The 26,821-nt window shown below is 41.3% G+C and overlaps 2 protein-coding genes across 7 annotated transcripts; both read right to left on the bottom strand.

The window, feature by feature from the left end:
* Positions 1 to 767: 767 nt before the first annotated feature.
* RhoGEF2 (Rho guanine nucleotide exchange factor 2) lies at positions 768 to 26,791 on the bottom strand. Of its 6 annotated transcripts, none has more exons than XM_066400043.1 (30): positions 26,498 to 26,790; positions 25,316 to 25,509; positions 25,154 to 25,261; positions 24,985 to 25,100; positions 24,738 to 24,932; positions 24,477 to 24,662; positions 23,456 to 23,605; positions 22,636 to 22,827; positions 22,452 to 22,580; positions 22,182 to 22,394; positions 21,917 to 22,129; positions 20,054 to 20,447; positions 19,591 to 19,749; positions 19,473 to 19,532; positions 7,064 to 7,241; positions 6,181 to 6,268; positions 6,008 to 6,063; positions 5,865 to 5,951; positions 5,624 to 5,808; positions 4,934 to 5,167; positions 4,699 to 4,860; positions 4,356 to 4,647; positions 4,090 to 4,304; positions 3,738 to 3,825; positions 3,432 to 3,685; positions 2,883 to 3,014; positions 2,584 to 2,780; positions 2,156 to 2,365; positions 1,955 to 2,095; positions 768 to 1,900 (listed from the first exon to the last, which is right to left on the bottom strand). In XM_066400043.1, the coding sequence occupies exons 1-30, from the start codon at positions 26,539 to 26,541 to the stop codon at positions 1,865 to 1,867; spliced, it is 4,908 nt and encodes a 1,635-aa protein (XP_066256140.1). In that variant the 5' UTR covers positions 26,542 to 26,790; the 3' UTR covers positions 768 to 1,864. The 6 variants fall into 6 exon arrangements, with proteins under 6 accessions (XP_066256140.1, XP_066256139.1, XP_066256141.1 ...); XM_066400042.1 differs by having other exon boundaries at positions 2,883 to 3,026; XM_066400044.1 differs by lacking the exon at positions 2,883 to 3,014 and having other exon boundaries at positions 26,498 to 26,791.
* On the bottom strand, positions 7,240 to 11,676 carry LOC136415465 (neurofilament heavy polypeptide-like). The gene is made up of 7 exons (XM_066400048.1): positions 11,536 to 11,676; positions 9,128 to 9,423; positions 8,245 to 8,531; positions 8,040 to 8,190; positions 7,785 to 7,983; positions 7,657 to 7,732; positions 7,240 to 7,605 (listed from the first exon to the last, which is right to left on the bottom strand). Exons 2-7 carry the CDS (start codon positions 9,401 to 9,403, stop codon positions 7,293 to 7,295), a joined length of 1,302 nt encoding a protein of 433 aa, XP_066256145.1. The 5' UTR covers positions 9,404 to 9,423; positions 11,536 to 11,676; the 3' UTR covers positions 7,240 to 7,292.
* Positions 26,792 to 26,821: the final 30 nt, after the last annotated feature.

Here is a 26,821-nt window from a genome sequence, read left to right on the forward strand (position 1 = left end):
AGGGGACATAAATCAATTTGTTACAAGACTAAAGACGGACTGAGGGCAACAGGTAGCTGAAAATTTGGGATGAAATTTTCATGGTGTATAGTTGAACTGGCCTTCAAAATACAAAACGTTTGAAAAATTTTATGATAAATGTTTCACTACAAAATTTAGGCTTTGCAAAGTCAGTGGCGTACACGGCAATTTTTCAAAAAAAAATTAAGTGAAAATTGAGTGCTCCAATTTTAGCGAGAGTGAGTACCGCAGTGGCCGTAAGATGCAGTTTTAATGTGCCGTTGTCAAAACTTGAATCGGAGAACCCCGATTTTTGGGTCCAAAAAATATCATGGACTATACATCATGAAAATTTTTGGCCAAAAAAGCCAAGTTGCTCCGATTTGAAAAATATTTGGTACTAAGGCAGGTACTCCAAATGCCTATCTGCAAACCAAATGTCTTCAAAATCGGAGCACTTCAATTTTTATTATTTTTTTTGTGCGAAACTGTTGTGTACGCCACTGGTTTTTCCATGACGGAATTTGCGAAGTTCCCACACATTTTGTCACATCTTTGGCAAATTTTTCACCGTCAATTTTACGCGTGGGTCCGCGAGGTCTTACTTATCGAGTTACAAGGTGTAACATTTTTCCAATGAAGAGAAATTCTAAATACTTTGCTGTTACATATATTGAAAACAATAAAAATTGTACCTAAGCCGAGATACAATCCTTTCAAAAATATTAATTCGCATTGACTCAATAAAAGACAACAGTCTACTTTAAAAGTTTTTATTATCCAATAAGAGGACTGTTACCTTTCAATATAAATACATAACAATAATTGTTCTATACTTATTAGCTCGGTGGATACTGCTAATAAAAAAATAATAGAAAAATTAATAACGTAATAAAAATCTACTTACATAAATGCCGCACTTTTCCTTGGTTAAAAATACACAATACGTAGTTTCGTAATAATAATAAAGCTATTACATCATAAAAGCCAATGGATGCCGCCCGCGAAGGCGAGGGGGTGGGTATAAAGGCACTTTCTAGAACGTCGTAGCACCCATTTCGACCAATTTATAAATTAAAAAGCTATGCTATAACAATAAATTACAATACTATGTTCAGGTAAATTGTTATGCTGTTTTAATGCCAAACGAAGCGGACAAAACTGGTTTTTTTTTTTTCGAGTGTTGTTAGGTGGTAAAAAGGAACCGATTTTATTGTCTTTTTTTCCTATTTATAGTAGCTGCAGAAGATCCACTTGACAGTTTTATTCGCCCCAATTAGCGAAAAACGAAATTTCGAAACGTAAGAAAAAACGACTTTATATACAGATATCTCCGAGAGGATACTAGTTAGATGCGCTTATAACGGCTCTAGATTATGTTGGAAACTCCGTTATAAACGTACCGACCACCACAAGGCGTCGGGTCCAATAAAGACACCGCGAAAGTAAGTACAAAAATTACTTTTAGGCTCTTATACAGCAAAAGGTCTTTTTTAAAAATTAAGCAGGGCATAAATGCGACACTAAAACGATTTTCAATAAATAGATCTACTTTTTACAATTGTTACAGGGCCTCGTTTATGGGATCTGGAGATTCTCCTTTAAAAAAATTTGGGCCCCCCTGTTGATTTGAATTAAAAATGAATTACAATAGAGGTAAAACAAGATTTAAAATAAGACAATATTGCACCGGTTATTGCAAAACTGAGCAGTTTTGCGTTTGTTTGATAACAACTACTTAAAATTTATATCAATGCGTCGTACAAAAATATCATCTATTTTGCTATAACGATAGGCTGGATATAAAAAATGTACACCTCGGCTTAGTAACTTTGATATCATCATTGGTTTCGTTAGAGCCGTTTTAGAATGGTTCGTCGCTTGCTTCGCAGAAAACTTCCTGTATTGCAGCGTCATTAATACCAAACATTTTACCAGAGCACAACGATCTCACCTGGGCATTTTCATCGGAAACCGTTGATTTTTCTAATGGCACTGGATTGTGAAGATTGTTTTCTTCGTGCAGCTTCTCCCGTACGTTGTGAAGCTCCTTTCGCAGCTTATCTCTGTCTTCTTCTACTTGTCTGATTTCAATCTATTAGAAGTATTCGCCGTGAAAAATTGTACAATCGTTTCAAGTATAGTAAGTTTTTACCAATAAAGTATTCAATTGTAAGCTGAGGGAAGCGGCGATGTCCCCGACTAACTTAGCAGGCACACTGGGAATCACAGATCTGGTAGTTTCGGGTGCAGAGCCAGATGCCTCTTGCGTCAAGCAAGTGGTGGTTTTGCCCCCCCTGGACGCGATCACGTCGCCTTCGGTGACGTTCAGAGCCTCATTGACGGCTTTTTGAAGAATGTCCACCTAAACATTGTCCATCACATTGAACATTGAATAAAAATAAGTTTATTTCTTAACAATGTGGCAAAGGCGAAATATTCTACGGTTTTTCTTGTATGCTGTTGTCATATGTATAAATTTGCCGGATTTATTTGTTCATCGTTAATTTGAATCTTTGTGATTTTAATGTATTCGGTTTACTAAAATTTTTATTCGTAAAAATCCAGAATCATTTTTTTTACCTGAAAAACGCTGGCCAGAAGTCGGTCAACAATATCCGACGACGAATGGTTTTCGGTGGGATTGCTCTCGACAGTCATCGAGGCCATGTCGGCGATATGTTCAAAATGTTCCCGAGGAATCGCTAGTAAGTCGGCCACGAGGTCCTCCTTCTCGGCCAACGTCTGCTTGACCAGTGCGTCTTTCCTTCGAATTTGCTCTAAAGCCAAACCAAAAATTACATTATAGCTAAACTATTCCATTGCGCACATGGTTAATAATTAGGTGCTTAAAATCAGGTGTGGCAGTTCCGAAACCATACCTAAGGGTGTAAGCATCGATTCAGCAACGTGCACCGGCGGCACCTGGACGTTAACCTGTGAGGGCTGGATCAGGGGCCACTCCTCGGCACTCACTTTGCTGGTTATGTGAATACCACCACCATTGGTCTCATCTAGAATCACACCTCCAAATCACCAAGGGTTAGTAGGGCGAACGTGCGCACAAGCAAAATTTAGCCCACGTGTTTTGTAAAATTATACCAAGTGAAGTTTCAAGTAAAGATAATGCGCAAAATACCAATCAATTGGAAGAATTTCGACTTACTTTTTCAGTATATCTTGAATGTTATTTAGAAAATCGATTAATTGAGGTTACTAATTCACGTCCCCTCAGAGTTATTCGATTATCCGAAGCAGCTCTCGACGCACCTTAATGGCAACAATTGCGTATATTTTCCCAGTGCGCATACCCAAAACCGTGCGTTAAAGATCAAGTTCCTTCTGATTGTAATTAAAGTAAATTTACATATTTGGTTTCTGTTTAAAGTTAAGTGAAACCTATAAATTTTCAGCGATTAAATGCGGCTCACCTGGCGAGTTATCGCCGCCCGCCCCTGGGTCCTCCACATCGGTTTTTTTCTGTTCTGGCATTTCAGATGGCGCACGCTCCTCTTCCTCCTTTTCAGGTGCAGCAACTGCTTCTGTCGTAACGGGGGACTGAACAGACTCGTTGTCCGAATCGGATTCGTGGGGCTGCAGGACGATGGGCGCGGCAGGTGGTCTGATCGGTTTGCCCTCTCGTCGATTGTACGTGTCCGAGGCCTCAGAAAAGTGCTTCAACCAACTGAAAATTCACATTTAACACAGAAAAAATTTGACGAAATATGTCAAATTACGTCTCCCGTTTGACTTCATCCTCGGCACACAAATCGTACATTTGACTGTTTGTCGTGGACGTATTTACAAGAAACAGGGCATTTTTACCTGAAAATAACAATATAATGTCAATAATACGATATGAATTCTCACTACATGTGGAAAGCGTTCAAGGACCGTGTATGGGAACTAGTATTTGAACTAGTGCGATACCGTACAGAGGGAACGCGAATGAGTGAGCGATTCTGCGGATGTATATTCACTGCATCGCATGCCGTAATAACAGGTTTATGGTTTCCGTATCGAGAATTTCAATTGGCGAATTTTTAATGAGTAAAATTGTCTGTACAATATTGACTTCAGAAAACTCACAGACTGCATTCTCCCTCGCCAACAACGTGTTCATCTTAATAATAGGACTGAGTGGCGGCTGTGCAGCACTGCCCGTTTGGAAGAACTTCAGAATGAACCGGTCGCTCTCTTTCTGCAGAATCACCACGATTTCCTCCATTAAGAGAACGTGCACTTGGACTGGAGGCTTGTTTGGCCGACGTAACTGCAAACCGCCTTCTAACACCAATTTGTACCTGCAGGAAAAACGCAATAAAGCAAAACCTTCACGTGTGACAAATCCTTGCCTGGTCAGGTCGATGTTCCTGAAATCGTTGACAATTTGCAGGTCGGAACTGCGGAAATTCGATACATCCAAGTGCCGCTGAATCTCCTCCAGTCGATGTTTGTTGTGGGCCAACTTCGTGGCCTCGTTCACGAAACCGAGGACCTCCTTGGAGCAGTGATGCGCCTGCCTGAGTTTCACTAATTCGTCTTTGTAATCACTACACGTCTTTTCGGCCGCCTCCACACTCTCAATCAGGCGCTCGAGTAGCAGGGCGTACCGCGTAAGTCTCTGCATTTCATATGGCACAATACCTGAAACGACAGTGTAGTTAAATGCGGAATTATGGGGGAAAAAGGATGTACCTTGGAGCTGCAACCTTCGGCACTCTCTCTTCTTCTCGCAGTCGCTCAGCAACGAATCGAACTTGTTGTCCCTTTCCCGTCGTTTTTTGATGAATTCCAGGGCCATTTGTTGACGCTCGCAGAACGTAGCCGCAGCCTTCTGGAGGAGCTCACCTTGAGGACCTGTTTTGAATGTATTAATTAACGTATGATTTGCTCGCCTCTCAACATTCAGGACGCGGATTAACTAGCTCACCGGTGAAAATGGATAAGAGCATATCCCCGATTTGTCTGACTAGAGGGTCCTCCTTTCTCAATCGGCGCATCTCCTTGTTAATTTCAGTGTGCACGTTGTACAACTCCTCGATGTTCGGGAAAATCAGATTGATCTCGTCGGGCTTCAGCAGCTGACTCTTGTCTATGCTCCTGTAGAACAATTTGTACAGCACTCTCAGCATGCGCACGTGCGATGCCTCGGTCTGGAATAATTCTGAAACAGGAAAACCAGCTCCATTTGAGATTATTGAAGAGACTGCAATCGCACGATAAGGCACGAGAAATCTATTCGGGCGGAGCGCACTACCACACAGTTGGCCATTTTGTACATAACCGTTCCAGACCAGTTATACGAAGCATCTTCCTCTTTCCTTTGGCTTCTTAGTACAAAGGAACGAGAAATGCACGATGGCATTATTAATACCAATGAACATTAATGAATATAAGTAATCTTCCTTCAAAAAGTTTTTGTTAATTTCCGAAATACAAGTATTTTCCCACTGTACTGTCAAACTTGGCACCTGACAACGTAACTGTCACCTGTCACTCTATATGGTATTAAACAAGCCATGAAATAGAAAAAATAGCAATGTTGACATTAAAACTGTGGCCAGTTGTTCATTATTCCAGAGCTGAATAAAAAACTAGTTAAAAGTTCAACGAAACTCACCGTTTATGACTTCCTGCCGTTTCTTCTCCTTCGGATTCAGCTTCTTCAGCTCTTCCTCAGTGACCAGCTCCTGCCAGTTGAGCGGATCGGTCTCGCCATCCATATCGCTGTCCAAGTCCGACTGAGTGCGGACCGTCGCTTGGTGGACGTCCATGCTATTCGACGGGCTTTCGGACAACTGCCCACTAAAGCAAAAACACTCTTAGAAACACGGCATACATCGGAAAGCTTAGGGACTCACTTAACCCCCGATATACTGGAATTGGACGAGCTGCCCGAGTCCGTCTTCTGGGACAAGTCGGCTTGCTGCTCGCTCTCTCCGCCATAGCTAAAATGGTAAAATTTTTAATGTTTTCGAGTTAAAAAGGGGCGACGTCGACCTACTTGGCATTGATGGAATGAGAGGGATCGCTGACATTCCTGCGCTGCTTATTCCTGCTCTGTAAAGTGATGAACGCCACGATAAGACAAGAAAATTTAAGTGCATTGGCTGCACCGGTACTTAAGCTCGCTTAAAATTAACATTTATACCCCTTTAGCGAAAGAAAGACTCTCACCTTATCAGACTGCTCTTTCACACTCTCGGACCGGTTGATGTGTGCGGCGTGACGCCGCTTGGCCCCTCCAGAATGCGAATTGGCAGAACTGGAATACGAACGATTCATTTATGGAACTTTATCGGCAACAAGGGGCTTGTTATGCGGTTTTTTTTTACTCGTTACATAATGCAACGACAGTCATAAAAGGGAGCTAATGAATAAATCAATGGTTAAAACAAACAACATCCATCCCCGAGGGCAAAGCTGTTATATAAAGCACATTTTTCATGATCAGAGCTCAAGGCCAATCGTCCAAATTAACATTATTGAAGGTAATTAGAAAACTAAACTGAATTAACCCGGCTTTTTGGAGATATTGGAACAAGGTGGCTTCAAAGGCCACGCGTTCGGTCATAATCACTAATCTTGATAGTGGGGGGCTATAACGGAGTGGCTAAAGGTGAGGGAAAATTGCTCGGTTTTATCAACTAAATCGACAAAAATGAAATTCAAACGAGACCGAAATAAATAACGAGAAGTTAATCTAATCTTTCAGTCACTGATAACCCGATGGATGAGATACATCGAAGCCATCAGGTAGTGGAAAATATATACATGGAGCACGTCGACGGAGATACAAAATAGCGCTACATCGTGAAAACTGAAGAAACGAATTTTGTCAAGTATTTCATCGCTCCATAACTGCAGGCTTTTTTACAAAAATTGCCATTTTTTAATTTTAAAAAAATCAGAATTTCTTAGCATTTTTACTTTTATAGCAAAATAATGCGGTCATTTCCTGGAGCGACAGCCTGAACGCGAGCTTGGATCAATTGCGGAGATCCCCGAACGATTTTTTTGGTTTCTAACGTAAGAAAGAATAATGAGGGGCAGTACTAACCTTTCTTGCGACATTGCCGCCTCCTTCTTCTCGACTGGGGCCGCCTGATTGTCTGCGGATCCGTCGGTCTGCTGCGCAGATCCAGAATCGTTCGCAGGTCGAACGCCCTCCTCCCGGACAGAGTCCGGTCTGCGGTCCGAACCGCTCCTTGAGACAGGCTGGGACACTTTAGATTCACCTAAATCATTCAGTCAAAACACTACTTTTCGCAAGACAATCTGTGGGTACATCAAGTTGCACTATCCAAATAATCAAAGACAGAGAAAAAAAATCCTGCCAGCCCTTCACCTTTATTTACGTGCATCCAACTAAGAACGTTATGTAAACTGGTGTTGGATCCAAAAGGCCGCACATCTCCAAACGCTATAAAGTCAAATTCGTCTTTACAGAGGGGAGCGCATGCCTGGTCCGTGAGCTTCGCTCGGCGCGCTCTCAACAGGCTCAAGTTGATGGCGCTGCTCGATTTGGATTTTGCCAAAACGGGCCTGTCCGCCCCCGGCGAGAGCGGATTTTCAACTGACTTTTGAGAGCCAAAAGGCCGACTAAAATCGCCGCATTCTTATTTATATGCTCAAATCAAACACAGAAATCACCTAATTTGTTCCAAGTTCGTCGCCTGTCTGGCGAGTCTGCTGAAGTGGAAGTGTCCCAGGGACTTTTGAATCACCCCTGAAATTGCTCTGTGAAGATGTCTGATTTAAGTTTGTTTTACTGAGTTAACCTGTAGGAGACGCCACGTCCTCCTCAGGGATTCGCCCGTTGAGGTCCAAAGACCTCTTTGGCTTGAGAATTTTGTATTTATTGTCCAGCTCAATTTTAGCGCAATCATCGCTTTTGCTCTTGTAAATCCTCGACTTTACCCTCTTCAAGTAGGAGCTGGACGTCTCTATAGTGGTGGGCTCGACAAAGTCCAGTTTAGACTACACAGAAAAGTGCGAAAAGAAGGAACTTAAGTGGTTTCCCAGCCCTAACTCACCTGCTGCGACCCTTTTTTGGCATTATCCACCTTGCGCGGTAGTTTACTCTTTTTAGTCTTCGCGTCCGCCTTTGCCATTTTCTCGGGCATGTTCTTGTCCAACTGAATTTTTAGGCTCTCAGTACTATTCGAAAACTTACTGTTAACCGGCCTAAAATCGCCCTAACCTTACGCAACCCCATCAGGCTATTACGCACATTTCTACCTGAACAAATCGCTGAACCGTCTGTTGTGCTTCTTGGCCTGATCCATAACAAAGAACCCGCTCAGCGCCCTAGTTAGGGGGGTCGTTAAAGGTGTGGACACCTTCGCGTCTTCCGCGGGTTCTTCCGTCTGGTTCTCTAACACGAAGCTGTCGCTGTAACGTTTCACGGCGGAATTGGGGGCGCGGACCGCGTTATTGGGGTTCCGCAGAACCACTACGTCGCACTCGCCCACCGGCGTGACAGGTTCCGGTGGAGTTTTATCAGTCTCTTGTTTAATACTATTTGGCTAAAAAAATCGCTCGATTATACGATTTTCTTTTTAATTTAAAATTGCGGAATTCGGGTGCGAAATTGAACGTTTACATAACAGATGTGACAAAGGTACTAACGTCAATGACTGACTACATCGGCGTCATGTGTTTAGGCATGAATTTCAAGAGTCAAATAGCATGCACTGTCTTAGATTATTACTGGAAATATTCCAGAGGCTTCAGCCACGTCCAACTCTTAATTATAAAAAAACATATAAAGAAATTATATGATGACCGATCACCTATGCAGCCGCGATGTTGCCACGCCGGCAATTTCGTGGCTAGCCAATTTACTGCGTAGATGGTGCAGAAAACGTCATTTTTGACACTATGCATAGCAGCACGTATCCTGCATCGAGGCGCCGCGAAATTGCAAATGCGGCAACGTCACGGTCGCAACCACTGTCGACCATTTTGTTGGGTTATTCGCAAAGGTTACTAGACTGTTGCCAAAATTTGTGCAGTGGTTAGAGGCAATTCTATAACGCACGACGGTCGCCGACATTTACTACCAGCGCATTTGGTTTCCAAGAGAGCCTATCAATCCGCAGATCTCCATGCAGGCCTTTACCTTATTGTCCGGGACATTATTATTGCCCTTCTCTTCCTGCTTCTTCGCAGCGTCTTTTTTGCTTTTATTCCTCGCCCTGTTCCTCCCAGTCTTTTGATTCGCAGCCTTCGCTTGCTGCTGTGGCGGCGGCTGCTTCTTTTTATCCTGCTCAGATTCCTCTGCGACAGCCTTGTTGTCGACAGCCGTAGCATTTTTCGACTTCCTATTAGTTATCTTATTCCTGAACGAGGTCATGTTGGTTTTGGTCCGCGTGGTGTCCGCTTGTTTTGACCACATCTCGTCAGTTTATCACATCACTATTAAAGCACATTTGATGTTAGCAAACATGGGATGGTGCCGAAAGGGGTCATGTTTAGTTTGATCTAAGAAGCGCTGAAATCACGATACGAAAGTTGACACGAAAAATGGTTACTTACGAATTTCGCCCATTAATATTATCTAACTTTACTAACTCGATGTAACCGTTATCATTCACTTTCTATTGCTTCGCAGTAATAATTGCCGCAAGTCGACATTGAAGACTGCGAAGAAATGCTATATTAAATAATCGCCATGAACAAGGGAGTGTGTGGTAGCTAAGGTGATAATCGCTATCATCATACACGCTGGAAGTCTACATTAAAGATACTGTTGGGAATTGCGAGCTGTGGTGATAACTTTATCGACGAAGGTGAAATTCCCAATAAGCCGTGATAAGACTGACAATATATAGAAGAAAAATCGCTGTGAGGATCATTATCCTATTTTTATGGCTGACGATGATGTGCAAACTCGGACGAAAATAGCCGACAATACATACGATAATCGCATCTTAATTACGTTTAATCTGGAATAACGATCGGTTTAATGATGGACAAGTGGACCGCGACCGATCGAAAATGAAGTTTTCATCGAAACCGTTCGATATAAAAAGATTCTAAGCGGATTCAGGGAGTCACCATGGGCTATTCGACGGACCACTGAATCGAAAAGTTAACGAAAAACTTACTGCTAATTAACAAGCAGGGAACCTGACACAACTACGTGAATCATACAACGGAGAAAGCAATCTTTTATGAAGCTCAGTATTAATTGGTTTTATGAGAAAAGCATCTTCAGAAATAACTGTGCTCTCTCTGATAGAAAATCAAGGCTCTTTGAATATCTCAAGAAATAAGGCTTATGCCCTGGTCACAAAATCATGCCAATTACTTAATGAAACGCAACTTAATTAGAGCAATTTCCTGGAGGTTAACAACTTTTCTTTTACATTCATACCATGCTGTCTTTTAGAAGATTTGTTGAGGAATGTTGAGCTATGACCACCAACCAACATTTGATAGAATTCATGGAAAACAGGATTAATAAAGGTAATGCCAGGGCCACCAGATTGTTACTAAACACCAATCTTGGACACAATTAGGTGGGAAGTAATGGGAAGCTAAGCTATGAAGGGAAGAGGGGCACCACGTCCACCATCCTTTACGCCGCCAGATCTCTTCTTTTGAGGACATCAAGAAGACAAATTACACAAGAGAACCAGTGACGCCATTGAGGAGCTTGGACAAAATTGTATTGAAGGGGTAATTTTCAATATTCTTGGATTTATGTACCTCGAAGCATTAAGAGAGTTTTGACCACTAATTGTTACTTATTTGTCTTCAACTACCAATGCCATGTTGAAGGATTTTCCTCTCTTCCCTAGATAGGTTGCTTGGTGGCATTTTATTACTTGGCTAACTATAGGCCCAATGACAAACCTTTCCTAGAGCTTATATATCTTATTGATTTGGCAATTTTTGCACTACTTTCTATCAAATTGCTGCAATGTTCATTGTAATATTTTTACTGTGATTTTAGTAACATTATTCTAAATTCTCTTCTATCTTTTGAACGCACTTATTCAATGAATGTTAAAAAATTCTAATAAGCGGATTTTTGGTTACGTGCTTTGTTAGTTCCTTCGTTACACGTTTAAGCTCAAACCCCCTTAGACATTGCTGAGGATAACTGCAATGATGCATTAAACAACTAAATTAACAGCAACTTGAGATTTGAAGTCTTAAAAAACCCGTAAACAACCTATAAAACCATTAAAAAAATACCAGGTACCATAAAACACAAACCATAACACATCTATCAAGGCCATCAGAGCCTTGATCCTTGCTTCGTAGCACGTATAGATATTGACCGTTTTTTACGGGATTGTACGCTCGTTAACATTTCATAGTACTCTTTAACTATCGCTAGCCCGGCCGGGATCTTCAAATCCATGACGATTTGAGGACAAATACGGAATAATAATAGTTAAAAAATTATTGGAAAAACTGACCACACAGGAAAAGTAAACATAACCCCACTTAACGGCAGTGCAAACAAACAAACAGCGATCGCATATCGGCGTCGCGACTTTGATCGGGACCACTTACCCCGTGGAGATAATCCATTTATTGCGATAATTACGCGCACTTACACACTACTAACTATTTAAAATATAATAAAAAATAACACAAATAGACGAAACAGGGCGTTTTCGTCGCCTCTCACATCTGTCAAAAGTGTTTTTTATTTTCAGCGAGTGAGGAGGCGAGGGCACGGGCAACGTTGCCGCGCCTCGAGCAAGGGCCAGCGATGACTCTGAAACAAACTGATTAATCAAGAATGCCTAGTTTCGCTTCGACGAGGTAAAAAGAAATCCACAGAGAAATTATGGGGAAGGAGTACCGAGCGGTATACTGCGCATATTCCTGATGGTGCAGTACCAAAGACACCCAGAACATCCGGACCCTCTAAGCGCTAATTCATAATCAGATCCAGAAGCGTCCAGTTCCAACATTAAACTACCATTTGTGCTCCCAGGTCCTTTTAATTTTTTACTCATAATTTAACATGATTTCGCGCTCTTCGGCTGACTAGAACTTTACTCTCTCTCTCTCTCTCTCTCTCTCTACATTACCACCTCACTTACGACTTCCACAATTTTATTTAATTTTCAATTAATAATGGCAAAAGAACGCCTTATAGCACTTTCTTCTGGCAATTCGCTGGCCGCTCGCCGATCCGGCAACGCCGCTGACAGCAGTCACTTGTCTTAAAACAATTCACTAAGGATGTGTTCATTAGTCATGGGCACGGGTACCGACAGCGCCGAGTCGGTAATTGTGTGGGCGTTTATCGACCCACCGCGCAATTTCTATGTGGACGAGTTTACGAGCAGGGATCGGCAGGCAAACAGTGTGGATGTAAACAAACCGTTATTTCCTCGTCAATAGCGCCCATGAAATTGTCCACATCTGTGGTTAATGAGCGCCGCATTGATGCCTGTTTTAGGGCGGAAGTAGTTTGATTTTTTTTCAAAGAAAAGTTAGATTTTTGTACGCAGCAATTATTAGCGTCAGTCAGGTCTAAAACTAGAACACCAAATTAAGGTGAATTTTCGAAAATTGTTATTGGTAGGTCAGAAACCATGAATCGGATAGTACAACTTGACTTACCCAGGCTGCCCAGGGACTTACCTAGAAATAAAAAAAATATATTATTTTAGTGCTGATCATAGCAGTAAAAATTGCACTCAATATTACTTAACATGTTATTATGGTTTATATGTTTTAAATCTGTGTCATTGCAAAATCGCAGGCATTTTAATAAAAACAATAAACGAGGATTAACGTATTCTTTCATTAACACGTAGGAGTTTCTATGTTCAGAGTCGCGTATTTGGCTTGATTTTGACGTTTGTAAAAATACAAAGATAATAAACCTAAACAAACGGGCAAAATCTATTAGCGTTATCAGCTTTGAACGTCAATTCCAAGGTTTATCGATAGTGCTCGAAGCTGAAGTGAAGCGCCGCTCAAAACACAGGAATATTCGTCGCAGGAACAAGAGGCATTTCGGAAAAATTAATTCCTAGACCGTAATTCGTTTCAGGCTAAATATAGAGCCCTTTACGGATCGCGGAACACTTATCTGCCAGAGGAACGAAAATGCCAACGGAAATAGCACGTGAAACGGGGCCGTTGTGAGCGAGCGTCCCCTCCGGGCAAACTAGAGGGATCAAAATTAGGGATTAAGATTAACGAAAAATCTCTAGAAAAAACAAAGAATTACAACGGTGCAATTAGGCTCGAAGCCAAAATTGCAATATATTTTAAAAAAGTAATTAAAGCGATGAACAGTGGCACAGTTATTTTCAATTGGATTGATTGACAGCGAACGCACGCAGACGAGACGACGCTGTTTCGCTAATCTGTTCATTTACATCGGTACGTAATAGATAAATGACGATAAAAATCACATATTAACCGTGAACAAAAAATGCTTTGAAAATCTCGAAAATTCAAGTGGAGCTGCTGAACTACGAGGCCAGATTTTTTAATGTGGGTCGGTGAAAATATTAACGAACCCACCCCTTTCCCTAAGGAAAGTCCGCAGATTAAGAAATTAGAAAGACCCCCGAACAGCCAAATGGTCCATTTTGAATTAACATTGCATTAGCTTTTCTCCACCATTTTGTCCAGAACCAAAAGCTTATTACCTGAGACGGACGCCCAATTCGGTAGCTTTAACAGTTTCTTGAAACTGCTGGACCTCTTCAGAGTGCCCGGCTTCTCCTCCGCCGGTTCCATAAGAAACATTCGAACCGTTTACTTCACCACTGTAACCATCACGAACTTTCCAGTTTTTCAATTAGACGCACTACGCCCCTGGATTATCCTGTGGGCATAAACCACACATAAAACTGTGCAACGTTACGGCTTTCGCTCGAACTTTTGAGTCTGCTTCCTTATTGCACCGGCACATTCGACGACCTTGAACGGAGGAAACTTCGTCAGGGAGTGTCGCCGTACTTCCTGAGGGATAGATAAAGGGGGCGAAAGCGCGCCTTCGACATATTTTCGTCTGGGGCCAAACGCCTCTTTATATACGTAACACGAGTCGTACAATTTAATTTCGGTATACACAGGGTGAATGCATATGTGCCATTTTAAGTGAAAACAAACAATTTCACGGGTTTCGAGGACGGCACTGGTTTCAAAAATGGCGGCTGGGTGGAGGTTTTAAACGGGCATTAATAGCGGCAAGGTCAAAAGCTGGTAACTTCGAAATCCCGAAAATTTTTCATTATGGAGCGATCAAGGAAACTCCTCTTTTCCAATTTTCCTACCTTTCGATGGGGAAACGAGGGGTCCTATTAGTATCTGAAATTTTGTGATTATGGCAACGCCGCGCTGCATGTTTATTTGTAAACTTGAATGTCATTCTTTGAGGATAAATCACAACAGCCCCGGCAACGTTACCTGGATGACAACCTTCATGGAAATAAAGAAACAACGAACCAATTATATGGTTTTATTTCGCCGTTTCAATGGAAATTAACCTCTTGGCAACGTAATCAGGACATTGAACTTTTGACGCTAACATCAGATGCGCGTTGCCAACAACTTAGGCAACGTTGCCAGTTGGGGGGAAGTATCTGAGATTAGGGATTTTCGCGTTAAAACTATGCTGAATTAAATGGCTGAGGCGGTATAGCTGGAGCCTATCGGCAAATTCTTCCCAGGAGGATTACAAAACTCGTTTCAGAAAAAAGATATAAAATCATAGGAAGCAATTTATTTGACAGTTTGGCAACGTGGCTGTCGTATGCATGTCAAACCTGAATGACGCAAAATTCCTGCCACAGTTGCCGATACTTTCAAGTTCAAGAAATCATTTTCGAAACCACAAATAAACAAAAAATTTTCATGATCGCACTGTATAAATATTTATAAAAAAAAATCTTTTAAGGACCGGGCACCGGGTATTTAAAACGGACGTAAATCCGCTCGTTGCATAATAAAAGCCGGTGGGTGCTTGAATGGGGCATAAATTTTGCTCTGGAAATAGATTCTGGACAACTACAGATGGCGTGTTTAGACACCTATGAACAGGAGATCTTGTCCAGAAACACATGTGTGTGCGTGTGTGGAAAACCGGAAAACCGCATCAGACAATGTTGCCAGAACGGCTGAATTGTGATTAAGCCTAAAAATGACGTCTATACGCATAAGGTCCTTTAAGAGAACTTTACGCCTCGGGGCGTAATAATTAGGTGTTTGTTCCCACTTGGCCCGAAATGAAACCAAAAATAAACCGACAAAAAAAAGGAGAAATTAAACGTAATTAAGATCGGGTTCGCGCCTCGCTTTAGTGGCAGTTAAGGCTGACCCCCCTAACCCCACTTGCCGCGGCAGATTCGTGCTAGCCGCTAATCGACCGTTTCCGAACTAGGTTTTAAATGAACTTATCAAGCATATATAGGGATATTAATAATTCGCATTTTCGGAACAAACAGGCAGCGGCTGCGAGATGGCAACATTGTTATTGCACAAAAGTGACAGTGACAGTAATTCTTAGCGCACGTGGAGACATCTAACGAGGCGGCAGCATCACACTTTTTGCATTAAAATAGACAATTTCTCCCGGTGCTTAGAATCTTTAATGTTGCATAAATAATGCGGGGGAAACGATAAATGCGTTAGCGCACAGGCTTTGCCAAAACAAACGATTCTTCGGACAAATATTTACAAGACTTGTCAATACACCTTGACGCTATTGGTTCGCTCAGATTTCGATGCAAAACTCGCGAAAAGGACCGCAAAAACCCGGGTCTGGGCACTAAAAAAAAATAAATTGTATAACGATTCGGTTGGCGCTGTAAAGTTCCGAAACAATTACACTTAAACCGTCCAAAAATAACGGGTAATAGTAATACCGGATGTGCTGTGTTTATAGTTCAGATCTTGCTCACTTTGAAGTTTGGGCGTGCCAAAGTGAACTGCGTAGGGCGCGATTTACCCGAAACGTTACATAAATTCGGGCTGTTTAAGGGAAAATGTGACAAGTTGGCAACGGCGCAAACTGTCACATGCAGCACAACGGTCTCGATCGCACATTGGCGCACTCCAAACAGCGCTCCAAATTCGCCATTTTGTCCAGAAGACTTTTGCAATGAGAACGAAACGAAAAGGATAATCGCGTGCTGATAAACCGATAAATCCTCGCCCGTGGAAGGTCGTTTCTAGGCTTCCAGCCGGGGAATCGATGGAAGTATCGTTTTTTGCAGCGAAATCAAACACAATTTAATTAATTGCGGGGAAGTTTTATTGTGGAGAGTCATGGGCAGATAAAAATAACTGCCCAACTCGTAAATCACGCGTCCGGATCGGAACTTTCGGGTTCAATCGATTGCGGCGAAAACGCCGTTTTTTTCAGATATTATGCGATTTGCAGAAAGCGAGTTTATTTAACGTTCGTGGGTAACTTACAACCAAATTCAGACCGGCATAATGTAAATATTTAATCATCTAAAATTAATTTGCATAAAGTTTGCCTGATTCGAATATTATCGTCGCGCACGAAAGACACGATATATTTCTAATCTGGGATTTTACGTCAGTAGCGGTATGGCTGCATCCACACGACCAGAATTGATGACATAATTAATATTTATAGTTTCAATTGATAAGAATGAGCGATATTGGGAAATCTACGAGGGAACGGCAGGCACGCCCAAGGTTACGTAACTAAACGACACTAGACTCCTTTCAGTAATCACCTATTATAAACTCCGTTCCAGCAGGAAAGAAGCAGTGAAAAACATGCACCAAGAGCTTCAACTGGCACCCTGTGCATATTTGTGACCGCCGAGAATCATTTCCCTTTCTATTGGAACGGGCCTAGTGTTGTACAGGGTGATTTCAAACTCGGATAAATCCTTTAAATATTTTTTAGGTCATAAGTGTCACGGTGACTTACGTCATATATGTGGCTCCATTTGCCCCTATTGAAGTTGCCGGTCAAGTTCGAAAATATCCAGATAAATTTAACATGGCTTGTTTGTCTTGATCAAATATTTCTGCGGTAATTTACCGATTAGAAAAAATTACTACACCGCTACTTTTTCAGATTTTCTATCTTTCTACATCCGCGAATCGAACCACCATACTTTTTACGTTGAATTCAGACATTGCTTTGACTTGACTATTATTTTCGCTTGGGCTGGAGATTTTCGATACGACGGGAAACGAATACTCACGAGCGATTGAACAATTGAATCGTGTTCAGCATTCCAAAGCCACCTTTGGAAAAATGACAAAATAATCCAACATTTAGACGATGCACAAAACGGCATTTATTAGTGAAATATAAAAATTTAGACATGAGAACGTGATACATTGCTTTAAAGACATTTGGATTGTCTTTCAGCGCATTTGCAAATATACAGGGCGTTCTATTAAAACAAATGCACTTTGGGCAGATTTAGTGTCTACCCTAAAAGCGTCAATTTTAAATCATGCTGCACAAGATAGATCCATTGATTCTACATCGGCAGGACCGGCCTTAGCAAATCTGAAGCACTGGGCGAATTTTTTTATCAGCGTCCCCTACCCTCAAGAAAAACCGTTGCCTAAGAAAGTTCTCCGACCTGGGCCGTGCCCCCCCCCCATAGGGCCATTACTGTATCTACATGAGTCAAATTGAGGAACCTTTTCAAAACAGAGATTTTCCCAATGCCTTATTTTTAGTAAAAAATACCAACATTGATCAATATTTCGAAAATCGCCACAGATAGATATAGATAAGTATTAGGCCGAAATGGTTAAAGGTAAATGGCGAACCAAGAGATGAAATATTGTACAGAGTGTCCAGTCTAATAAGCTACTGGTTTTATATTCGGTGATATCCTAGCCTGCGTCTGCCGATCAATTTTCTCATTCATTCAATTATATTTGGGCTCAATTTCTCAGGCCAAGTAGAGAGGTTCACACATTTTAGGCATTCACCTTTCATACGATTTTAATAGCTGTCAATTTACGCTTTTTTCCATTCACGGAAACTTTAACGGAAGTTTTCGCCCGAGCCTTCAATAAAGGGCGAACGTTGTCTTAAATCAGTTTTAACCGAGAATAGTGTACAATTCCACCCCGACTTGTGTGCGACACATTACTCTGAAATAGAATTGAAAAAAATAACCAAACGGCCTCAGCGTATAGAACATATTTAGCAGCTCATAACCCTGTACACCTTTACATGAAACACCCAAATGATTGCCTCACTGGAAAATGCGAACATGCCCATTTAAAGCACTCTGATGGAAAGTGTGCCATATGCACTTATTTGTTTAACATTTGTGTGTCACTGTATCTTTAAAGGTACATCCCGAAAATAAATCCAAGGTCAACCTAAAGCCGATAAGCCCATCGGCCGCGGGCAAAATACATAAGCAGACTGCTGGTGCAATTTCTACCTGTCCAATGTAAACAATTATTGTTTACATGCGAAAAGTTGGATGTCAACGGGCGGTGGGTGCAACAACGAAGCAACGAGGAAGGAAAACAAACGCCGTACGTTGCAAAAATAATCCGAGACCTCGTCAAGGATCAGACGAACGCGCACGCGTGCCAAGAAACGGAGATGCGTCGCGTCGCGGACGCCGCGATCGACTAAACGATCAAAGCGGGCCGCGATTTTGGCCAAGCGCGCCATGAGGGGGTGGGTCGTATCACGAGGGAGACATAAATCTCAGCAGAGATTCGGTTTTGCGCCGGAAAAGTGAAATTTCCAGATGCGGAGTTGCGCGAAAAACAAACGAACGAGCGGCGAATAATTGGAATTAAATGCCTGTGGAGGTCACTAATGAGTGACGAGGCGCAGCTTAGGAAAAAAACGCGATTTCCTACCCAAAACTATCTAATAATAGTGTTTGGTGAAAACGTCCGATCCTCTCAGGCTGGCTAAAAATCGACCAGAATATTCCAGGTATACCTTTAACTATCCTTCTGCACCTCTAGGGTTCACAACATTTCCCCTCCTTTTGGTAATTTATCTCTACGAGGACAGAAGGGTCAATTCTGAGCGATATTACGAGCCCCCCTCCCCATTATTAATCAAGCTCGTGGCATTGATGTGTATCTGCGAAGACCCAGTTTGTCAAGTTTTGCCCATAAAATAATTTCCATAGAAATGGATAAACCAGGCCTAAAAGATGTTCTGGAAAATGTCATGGTAGTAATAGATTTTACGGGCAATGATTCGATTGATTCAAGATGACAAAAACACTTTAGTTCTCATTTGAATGTACCCAGTAGGGGATATTCTCAGGATAGGCAGATAGACACCGGACATTTTACCATGGTGAAGGAACGTTCCAATATTTTTACGCGCGAGCTTTAGAAAGTTCTAGAAAACGCTCACAAGGTGCTATAACTACTATAAAATATAAGCATTAATTATACTTATTCTCGTCCCATTACCAGTACGAGATGGTCATAAAATACATTAAAACGACATATTTAAAAAGTCACACATGCTGATCGCTTACCTATTTCCGAAGCTTCCAGCAAGCTCTCCTTTTCCTCTTGCTGTCGTTTCTCTCGCTCGTCTGTGCAAAAGACAATGTTTTAGCTCATTCGTCAGAAAAGCGGGACTTAAAAACTTACTTTGGATGAACTGCGACACCTTTTTCTGCCTACTCTGATCGCTGTTCTCGCGGCGCATCGCGATGAACTTGCTGATTCTGCCTTCTTTCGCTTTGAAAGGTCCTGGACAGTAGTCTTCGTACTGTTTCACGCAGTTTTGGTGGAGGTTAATGTTGCAGGCTGAAATGAGATTTACTGAAGTTACTGAATATAGAAAAGAGGGGAGATTGTCCGAATGTAAATTTGTGAATTATAATTACAGCGCGAATATTTCGAAAAAGCATAGTCACAGCTACATCTATCTAGATCCTCGTCGTATTTATTTTTGCGTAAATACAAAAAATTCCAAAATGAATGAATCTTTACAGCTATTGTTTCACTGACCACTTTCCAAGATATTAGCGCTCAAAGTTTAAAAACAAGCCTCGAACCTTTTAAATCCGATTGTCGCTTAGAGACACTTTCGAGCTAAATGGCAACTTACCGGTACATTGATAGCCCTGCGGACAGATGCCATAGATGATCTGATGGCAGTAGTAGCACGACATAACGGTGAAATACTGCTGCGCCACAAACTGGTGACTCAAATGGCTGAGTTTCCTCCAGGGCAAGTGGTAACCTCCCAAGTACTTGTCCACCAGCTTGGCCTTGAACGAGCGCTCCTTGTTCACGAATGTGGGCACCCGGTCCAAGTCGCAATTCTGCGAACTTTTCAATATCTTGAAAACTCTGGTCAGGATAGTAATCAACGCGGCAGCCAGATAGTACTTTTGAGGATCGCAGTGCTCCTTCTCGATTTCTTCTAAATAGAGCTCGACTTTTGGCACGAAAAGGCTCTCGTACAGTTTGGCTTCTTTGGCTTTGTCGTTGTAATGATCCTGAAAGGTCCACATTGGAAAATACACTCACTTTCACATGAAATGCACCACCCAGTAATAATAATAATTAAATCTTGTAATTTTGGCAAAATAATGCTTCATAATAGAGTATCAAATGATCAGACTTTCAGTAAAAAAGAAAGAATGCTAGTGGTTTATTTGTCATCGACCTATTAGATTTTTTATTCAATTGTAAATAAATAAAATTATATTTACATTGAAATATCAGTTTATTTTGTTGTTGAACTGTGAACAACACATCTCAAAATGCCCCCAGTGAGACAGCGTCGAAATTTTTCCCACGTTTCGGATTTTGATAGAGAGCGAATTATCGGCATGAAGGAGGGTGGACTTTCTTTTCGTGAGATTGCCCGAAGAATGAATGGGAACCACACCACGATGGCGAGAATATGGTCTTCGTGGTCTGAAGAAAGGGATCAGCGACATCGTCCAGCTGGACGTCCTCCCCGTAGCAGCAACGCACGTGAAGATCGACTTTTTAGACGGATGGCCATTGGTGATCGATTTCAAACAACAATGTCTGTTGCAGTAGATTGGATGGGAGCTCTAAATCGTCGGGTGTCGATGGCAACAGTTTACAGAAGAATTTCGTCTTTTGGCCTGCATTCATACCGCCCAAATCTACGACTGCCACTAACCGCCCAACACCAAGCTTCCAGATTGGCCTGGTGTCAAGAACGAATTGATTGGAATTATGAGTGGAACAATATCGTCTTCAGTGACAAGTCGCAATTTTGTTTATGGATCAATGATGGTCGTAGAAGAGTAAGACGATACCGAGGTGAAAGAAGAAATTTGCAATTTTCTGAAAGGCGCCACACAGCTTTAGCACCTAGTGTTATGGTCTGGGGTGCGATATGTGTTGGCCGAAGATCTTCTCTTGCGTTCGTTCCAGGCACCCTAAACGCACGTCGCTACATTGACAATGTTCTGAGGCCAGTATTAGTACCTTTCATGCAAACTTTACCAAATGGCATTTTCCAACAGGATAATGCAAGACCACATAGTGCGAACATTACTCGAAGATACCTAGAAGAAGCAAAATTGGAAATACTGCCTTGGCCTGCACGGTCACCAGACCTATCACCCATCGAACATCTTTGGGATATGATGAGTCGCCGTCTTCGAAATTTTCCGAGGCCTCCAAACAATGTGGATGACCTACGACATCATCTTGAGGTAGCATGGAATGAAATACCCCAGGAAGATATTGATCATTTGTTGCAAAGCATACCGCGAAGAGTACGTGCTTGCATTGCCGTACGAGGCGATGTCACTCATTATTAATTTTTTCATTATCAAATGTTGTATCTTTTAACTGAAAGTCTGATACTCTATTATGAAGCATTATTTTGCCAAAATTACAAGACTTAATTATTATTATTACTGAGTGGTGCATTTCATGTGAAAGTGAGTGTAATATAAGAAAAGGAAAAATAATAATATACCATTAACTCCTGATCAGTGGGCCCGTAAATGGTCCCCAATCCGGCGGTCCTCTTCTGCTGGAAATCAGCCAATTGCCTCGTCAGCTCTTCCTTGGCCCTCTGCCGCGCCTTCCAAAATATCTTCCGCATTATCTCCTCTTTTTCATACTCCTTGGTCAAGTCTTCGTCAATTTCCCTTGCGATGTTTTCGTCCACATTGTTCAGTCTCAATGGCTAAAAAAGCTCATTACAAACTGAAATTGCTAAGGCTACAGATACGACTTACAGCACCCGGCACAAGGAAACAGGAATGGATTTCGAACGCCCACTTTCGCATCTCCTTGGCATTGCCTTCCTTATAAAGATCAGTCAGGAGGTAGAAAAGTAGGCTGTTGGGGTCAGCGTTGGATAAAACATAGTTCATGAAGACCGCGAGATGGGGCAGATGCTCCCAAAGACGAGCGAGCGATTTAAAGTAACCGTGGTCTTCTACTTGCTCCTAAAACATCCCGGAAAATAATCAGTTTGAGGATTATTTAAAGGGACAAATACTTACGATGTCTAAGTCAGAAATGTCGTCGTCTTCCATGCTTATTATAGTTTGTTGAGCTACGCGGGAGTTGGCTGCGCGAATGTGCGGAGTCGAGGAATGCTCCTGGTCCGAAAATGGCTCGTTTGGTGAACACTAAACCCAAACACACTTTTTATGAATCTGCAAATTTAACTGTCCACAAACGTACCATTATGGAATCAAATGTCCCATCGAACGAGTCGCCCATTCGTGGCGTTCGATTCGGCTCCGGACTAGGATATGGCGGTGGTGGTGTTCCAGGGGGCGTACCGGGTCTTCTGGGTTCCGATCCGCCATCTGTAGTAGAAACTAGACATTCCGGATTCGACTTGGTTCGATGGTGCTTCGCACTAGCTGCAGCCTGTAAAAACAACTCTTTTAACTTTAGTTAGAGATAATCAAGTTTTACATAGAAACCGACAACAATGAAAACAAACGTGCTGCTGTGTCTTTACAGGATGTTTCGAAAAAAGGTTTAGCGATTCAAAGATCGTAGTGGACAAAATTTAATTATCCTTTTTGTCATACTCAGATAACGATAAAATGGCGAATGGACAATTTGTTTTTAACCTACCATCCAAAAAATCGAACAAGTATGTATCTAGCTACTAAACATAGCTAAAAATACAGCTTGTATCCTATTCTATATGTTACCCGATATAAAATCGTTTGGAGAATGATTCACATAAAGTTGTCGCGAAACATCCTGTATATGTACGTCGCCAAGTGTCATTTACCTACAATTTTTATTGACAATAAACAAAGTTTTGTCATTCTATCGCTTGTGATGTCAAAGGGCAACTGATAATTGCAGCTGAAACAAACAACTTAACTTTGACGTTAATGACTTTGAAAACCACATAAATCTAATTTAACTTAATGGCAACGTAATTGTCACTTTTCCACCAATGAGACGGAAGCTTTACTCGCCACGCGACAAGACACGCAAAATCCAGGTCCGGAATGGCTCAATGATAAGGTGTACTTACGGCGTCACTATGCAAGGAAGTGCACGTGGCCACTAGAGGGTAAGACATTTGTTTGTCAATGGAGTTAGCCGCCGACGAATCGTTTGTGTGCGTGTTGTGAGGTGGGTAAGTGCGGGGTGGTAGTGGGGGAGGAACGTCACCAGACACGGGCTAGAAAAAGAAAGGGGGGCGCTTGAGGTTAGCTTCCACAACCGGCTGTTAATGAAGGGTTAGTTTAAGCGTCGAAAAACGAGCGGATTAGGTCTGTTGGGTTATTCACACAGAGTGGAAGCTCGGTGAGAGCGATGGCTGAGTAAATTAGAACGGTAGAACCTGGTTCTCATAACTATAAATTTCTTGTGATAAGATAACTAAAATACCTTAGAAACATATAAAAAAAAACATTGTTTATCAATTATTGATAAAATAGCGGAAGTACCAAATGGATGGAAAAATCTTGTAGAAATCACTTCTTTGCAATCGGATTTTTGGAGTACTGAAAAGGAAATTGTTTAAAAAAGTTTAGATTTTAGTTCATTCTTGACAAGAGGGTAAAAATATTGGGTAAGTGTAACTTAAATTTAAAGCCAACTGAAAGAAAAATTTGCGAAAAAATCTATATACATAATTACGTTCTATACATGTGAGGCGAATTGTTCTTTTTTTATTTTGTTTAGGAATACTCCTTCAAACACAAGTAGGGATCGTTGGAACGGTGCATTTGCATACTATTCTTAGTTAAAATTAAGACTAACTACAAATTACTAACCTTAGTAATGGATGAATGTTATTCTCAGTTAATTTTAACACAGAATATAGTGCAATTCCACTGCTGCAACAATTCCTACTTGTGTGTGAGGCCTTATTTTTAAACAGAATGCAAGAATATATATGTACATGCTGCTACTACAACTACTACACTCCATAAGATGCATTTTATTCAAATGAAAATTCTAGTCAAGCATCAAATCTAAACTTCAAAATACAGAAGTCCTGCAATTACGAGAACCAGGCTTAACTTTACTCAAAAATCCGAACTTACCTGGTCCCTCCTGGGCGTGTTCGCGTTAATTTCGTTAGAGAGGAACAATGAATTAATATCTGAATGTTTATTTCGCTTAGGCAAAGGCGGAGGCTCGTCGGAGTTAGTTCTTCTTACAGGTGAGTTCATATTACTCGGAGGGGAAATCGGAAGGTTACAATGAGATTCTGACGCAGGACCGTGATGCTATAAAAAGTAACAAATGTACCCACAAATAGAATTATCACTGACAGGATCTGGGAGGACAAAAAATGAAAATACCTCAGACAAAGTTCTGGCGAGATTGTCCTGCAAAGTGCGCAAGTTCTTCTCCACTTTAATCAGCTCTTGACGCTTCTTTTCATTGGGTGAATTAGCCACTTCCCCCTGTAGCTTCACTAAATGGTGCTGCTCTTTCTCTATCATCAGCAAGTAATACTGTTCCCTTTCCTGCTGTAATTGATGCTGTTTTTCGTTCTAAAAAAAAGAGACATCAGAAAAAATTCCTTATTGAAAGACAAAAACTCACATCAACCGGTCGAGGAGCCGTGATTCTCGTGTTCAACGGAAGACTAGCTGGTCTAGAACTCTGAGATCTTAATGGAGAATTTCTTTGCTGGACTGTTAGGACTACTTGAGCATGAGCTAAAATTACATTAAAGTGACAGCTAGGACTGACACATTAGTAAAAAACAAACCTTTAATCAAACCAACTACATCGGTATGCGTGGAATGCATAACATTGGCACCGTTAACCTGCATTATTTTATCTCCTGCATGCAAACCTGCCTTCTCAGCGGGCCCCCCTGGAATCCCACAAAAATTTCAAATGCTTATCACACAGTACAATCATTTCTTACCTTCCTTGACACTTTGCACATACACAGGATTGTCCCCAGACACTTTCATGCCATAACCCCCTCCATCTCTGGTAACAACCACCCTAACGACATTAAGATGGCTGTGCTGCTGGTCCATAAGAGAAGGAGGTCGACTGGGGCCTACAGAGCTGGAATGTGATGGAGTCCAAGTTCCAGGGCTGCCATTGCCACTCCTGAAAAAATATTTGTGTACATTTCTTATTATAGTTATTGGTAATTACTGTCATGTGTAGCATCCTTAGACAGAATAATTAGAGATTATGAAAATTAATATATTTTTCATTTTTAAGCACTTAATAGATGCTTAAGTGGTATAGTTTCATAGAACTTGTTGAAAATTGAAATAGATAAATAAACAAGATTATATAATATAGTAACTAAATGATTAAAGGACATAGATAAAAATTCATATGCACTAAAATGGAGCATTGTTTTCAATATAATTACTAAAGTAACATATGTATCAATACTGCAGCCACTACTAATGACCAATGCATTGGTCATTCTTACAATTTACCTAATTGAATACAATACACAGCAAAAAATATATTTAGCAGGAATTTAAAAAGTCTTTGCCTTGCCAGACAAAGGGTAGCATTGTTAGGCATACCAGTGAAGGACCATTATCCTCACTGGAAACCACCTGAGAATTACCTATGAAACCTGATCATGAATTAATACAAAGCAAAAGTAATAATATGTTAATATGAACAATATATTGACATACTGCCCACAACCTATACTGACCTCTGTTCTCTAATACTCAATAGATATTCTTAAGAAATTGCAAGATTAAACCACAAAAATTAACAATGCTATGACTAGCACTGGGCATAAATGAACAAGAAGTCTTTGATATGGGAGGGGTCATCAATCAAAAAAGGGTGTCCACTCTCCTTTTATTTACTGTAGGTAAACAAGGAGTTCTTTTATTTGAACTTGTGTTGATAAATTAGGCTCCCTTTTTGTTTTCTTTAAGCTACGGAAAAAGTGAGAGGAAAAAGGCAGAAAGAAAAGACGCCTCCTCCTATGCTAAATCCCTTTTATTAACTCCTGTCATCCACAGCCTCTGACTTTAATTGCTCATCAGCAACAAATAAGGCACGGCGATGATAATGGTTGTTAAACGAGTCTTTTTATAGAGAATTATCTAATACTCACGAAGGTGGTCTCGTCGAGGTTGTATTGAAGTTGTTATTATTCATCCTGGAAATTTGCACTAATTTCGCACGAAATGAAGAAAATGTTGGGCTCTTGTGGGACAACAAACATAATGGGTGGACCGGCGGGAGCGCGTTTGAGGGGCGCCGGATTCGCGTCAGGGTCGCTACGTCGCACCGTTTTGCATCCGAGCACGGGAAAATTAATTAAATTCGCCAAAAATTATTGTTTTCGTTTTCTAGTTTTGTCACAAACCAAAAAAAAAATTCCGTCCAACAAGTGTCACTAGTGTCAGCCATGTTGAAAATTCCATGACAAATGACG

Source organism: Euwallacea similis, chromosome 20 (genome assembly GCF_039881205.1).
Source record: "Euwallacea similis isolate ESF13 chromosome 20, ESF131.1, whole genome shotgun sequence".
Classification (NCBI taxonomy): Eukaryota; Metazoa; Arthropoda; class Insecta; order Coleoptera; family Curculionidae; genus Euwallacea; species Euwallacea similis.

Excerpts from the sequence above, each read along its gene's own strand:
- RhoGEF2 (XM_066400042.1), bottom strand. The coding sequence starts at position 26,541 with ATGAATAATAACAACTTCAATACAACCTCGACGAGACCACCTTC. Across the intron at positions 22,581-22,635 it reads GGACATTTGATTCCATAATG|TGTTCACCAAACGAGCCATT; the intron begins GTACGTTTGTGG and ends GTTTGGGTTTAG. Across the intron at positions 19,533-19,590 it reads GGTGTCGCAGTTCATCCAAA|ACGAGCGAGAGAAACGACAG; the intron begins GTAAGTTTTTAA and ends TCTTTTGCACAG.
- LOC136415465 (XM_066400048.1), bottom strand. The coding sequence starts at position 9,403 with ATGTGGTCAAAACAAGCGGACACCACGCGGACCAAAACCAACATGACC. Across the intron at positions 8,532-9,127 it reads ATAATGTCCCGGACAATAAG|CCAAATAGTATTAAACAAGA; the intron begins GTAAAGGCCTGC and ends CGATTTTTTTAG. Across the intron at positions 7,984-8,039 it reads CCAAAAAAGGGTCGCAGCAG|TCTAAACTGGACTTTGTCGA; the intron begins GTGAGTTAGGGC and ends TTTTCTGTGTAG.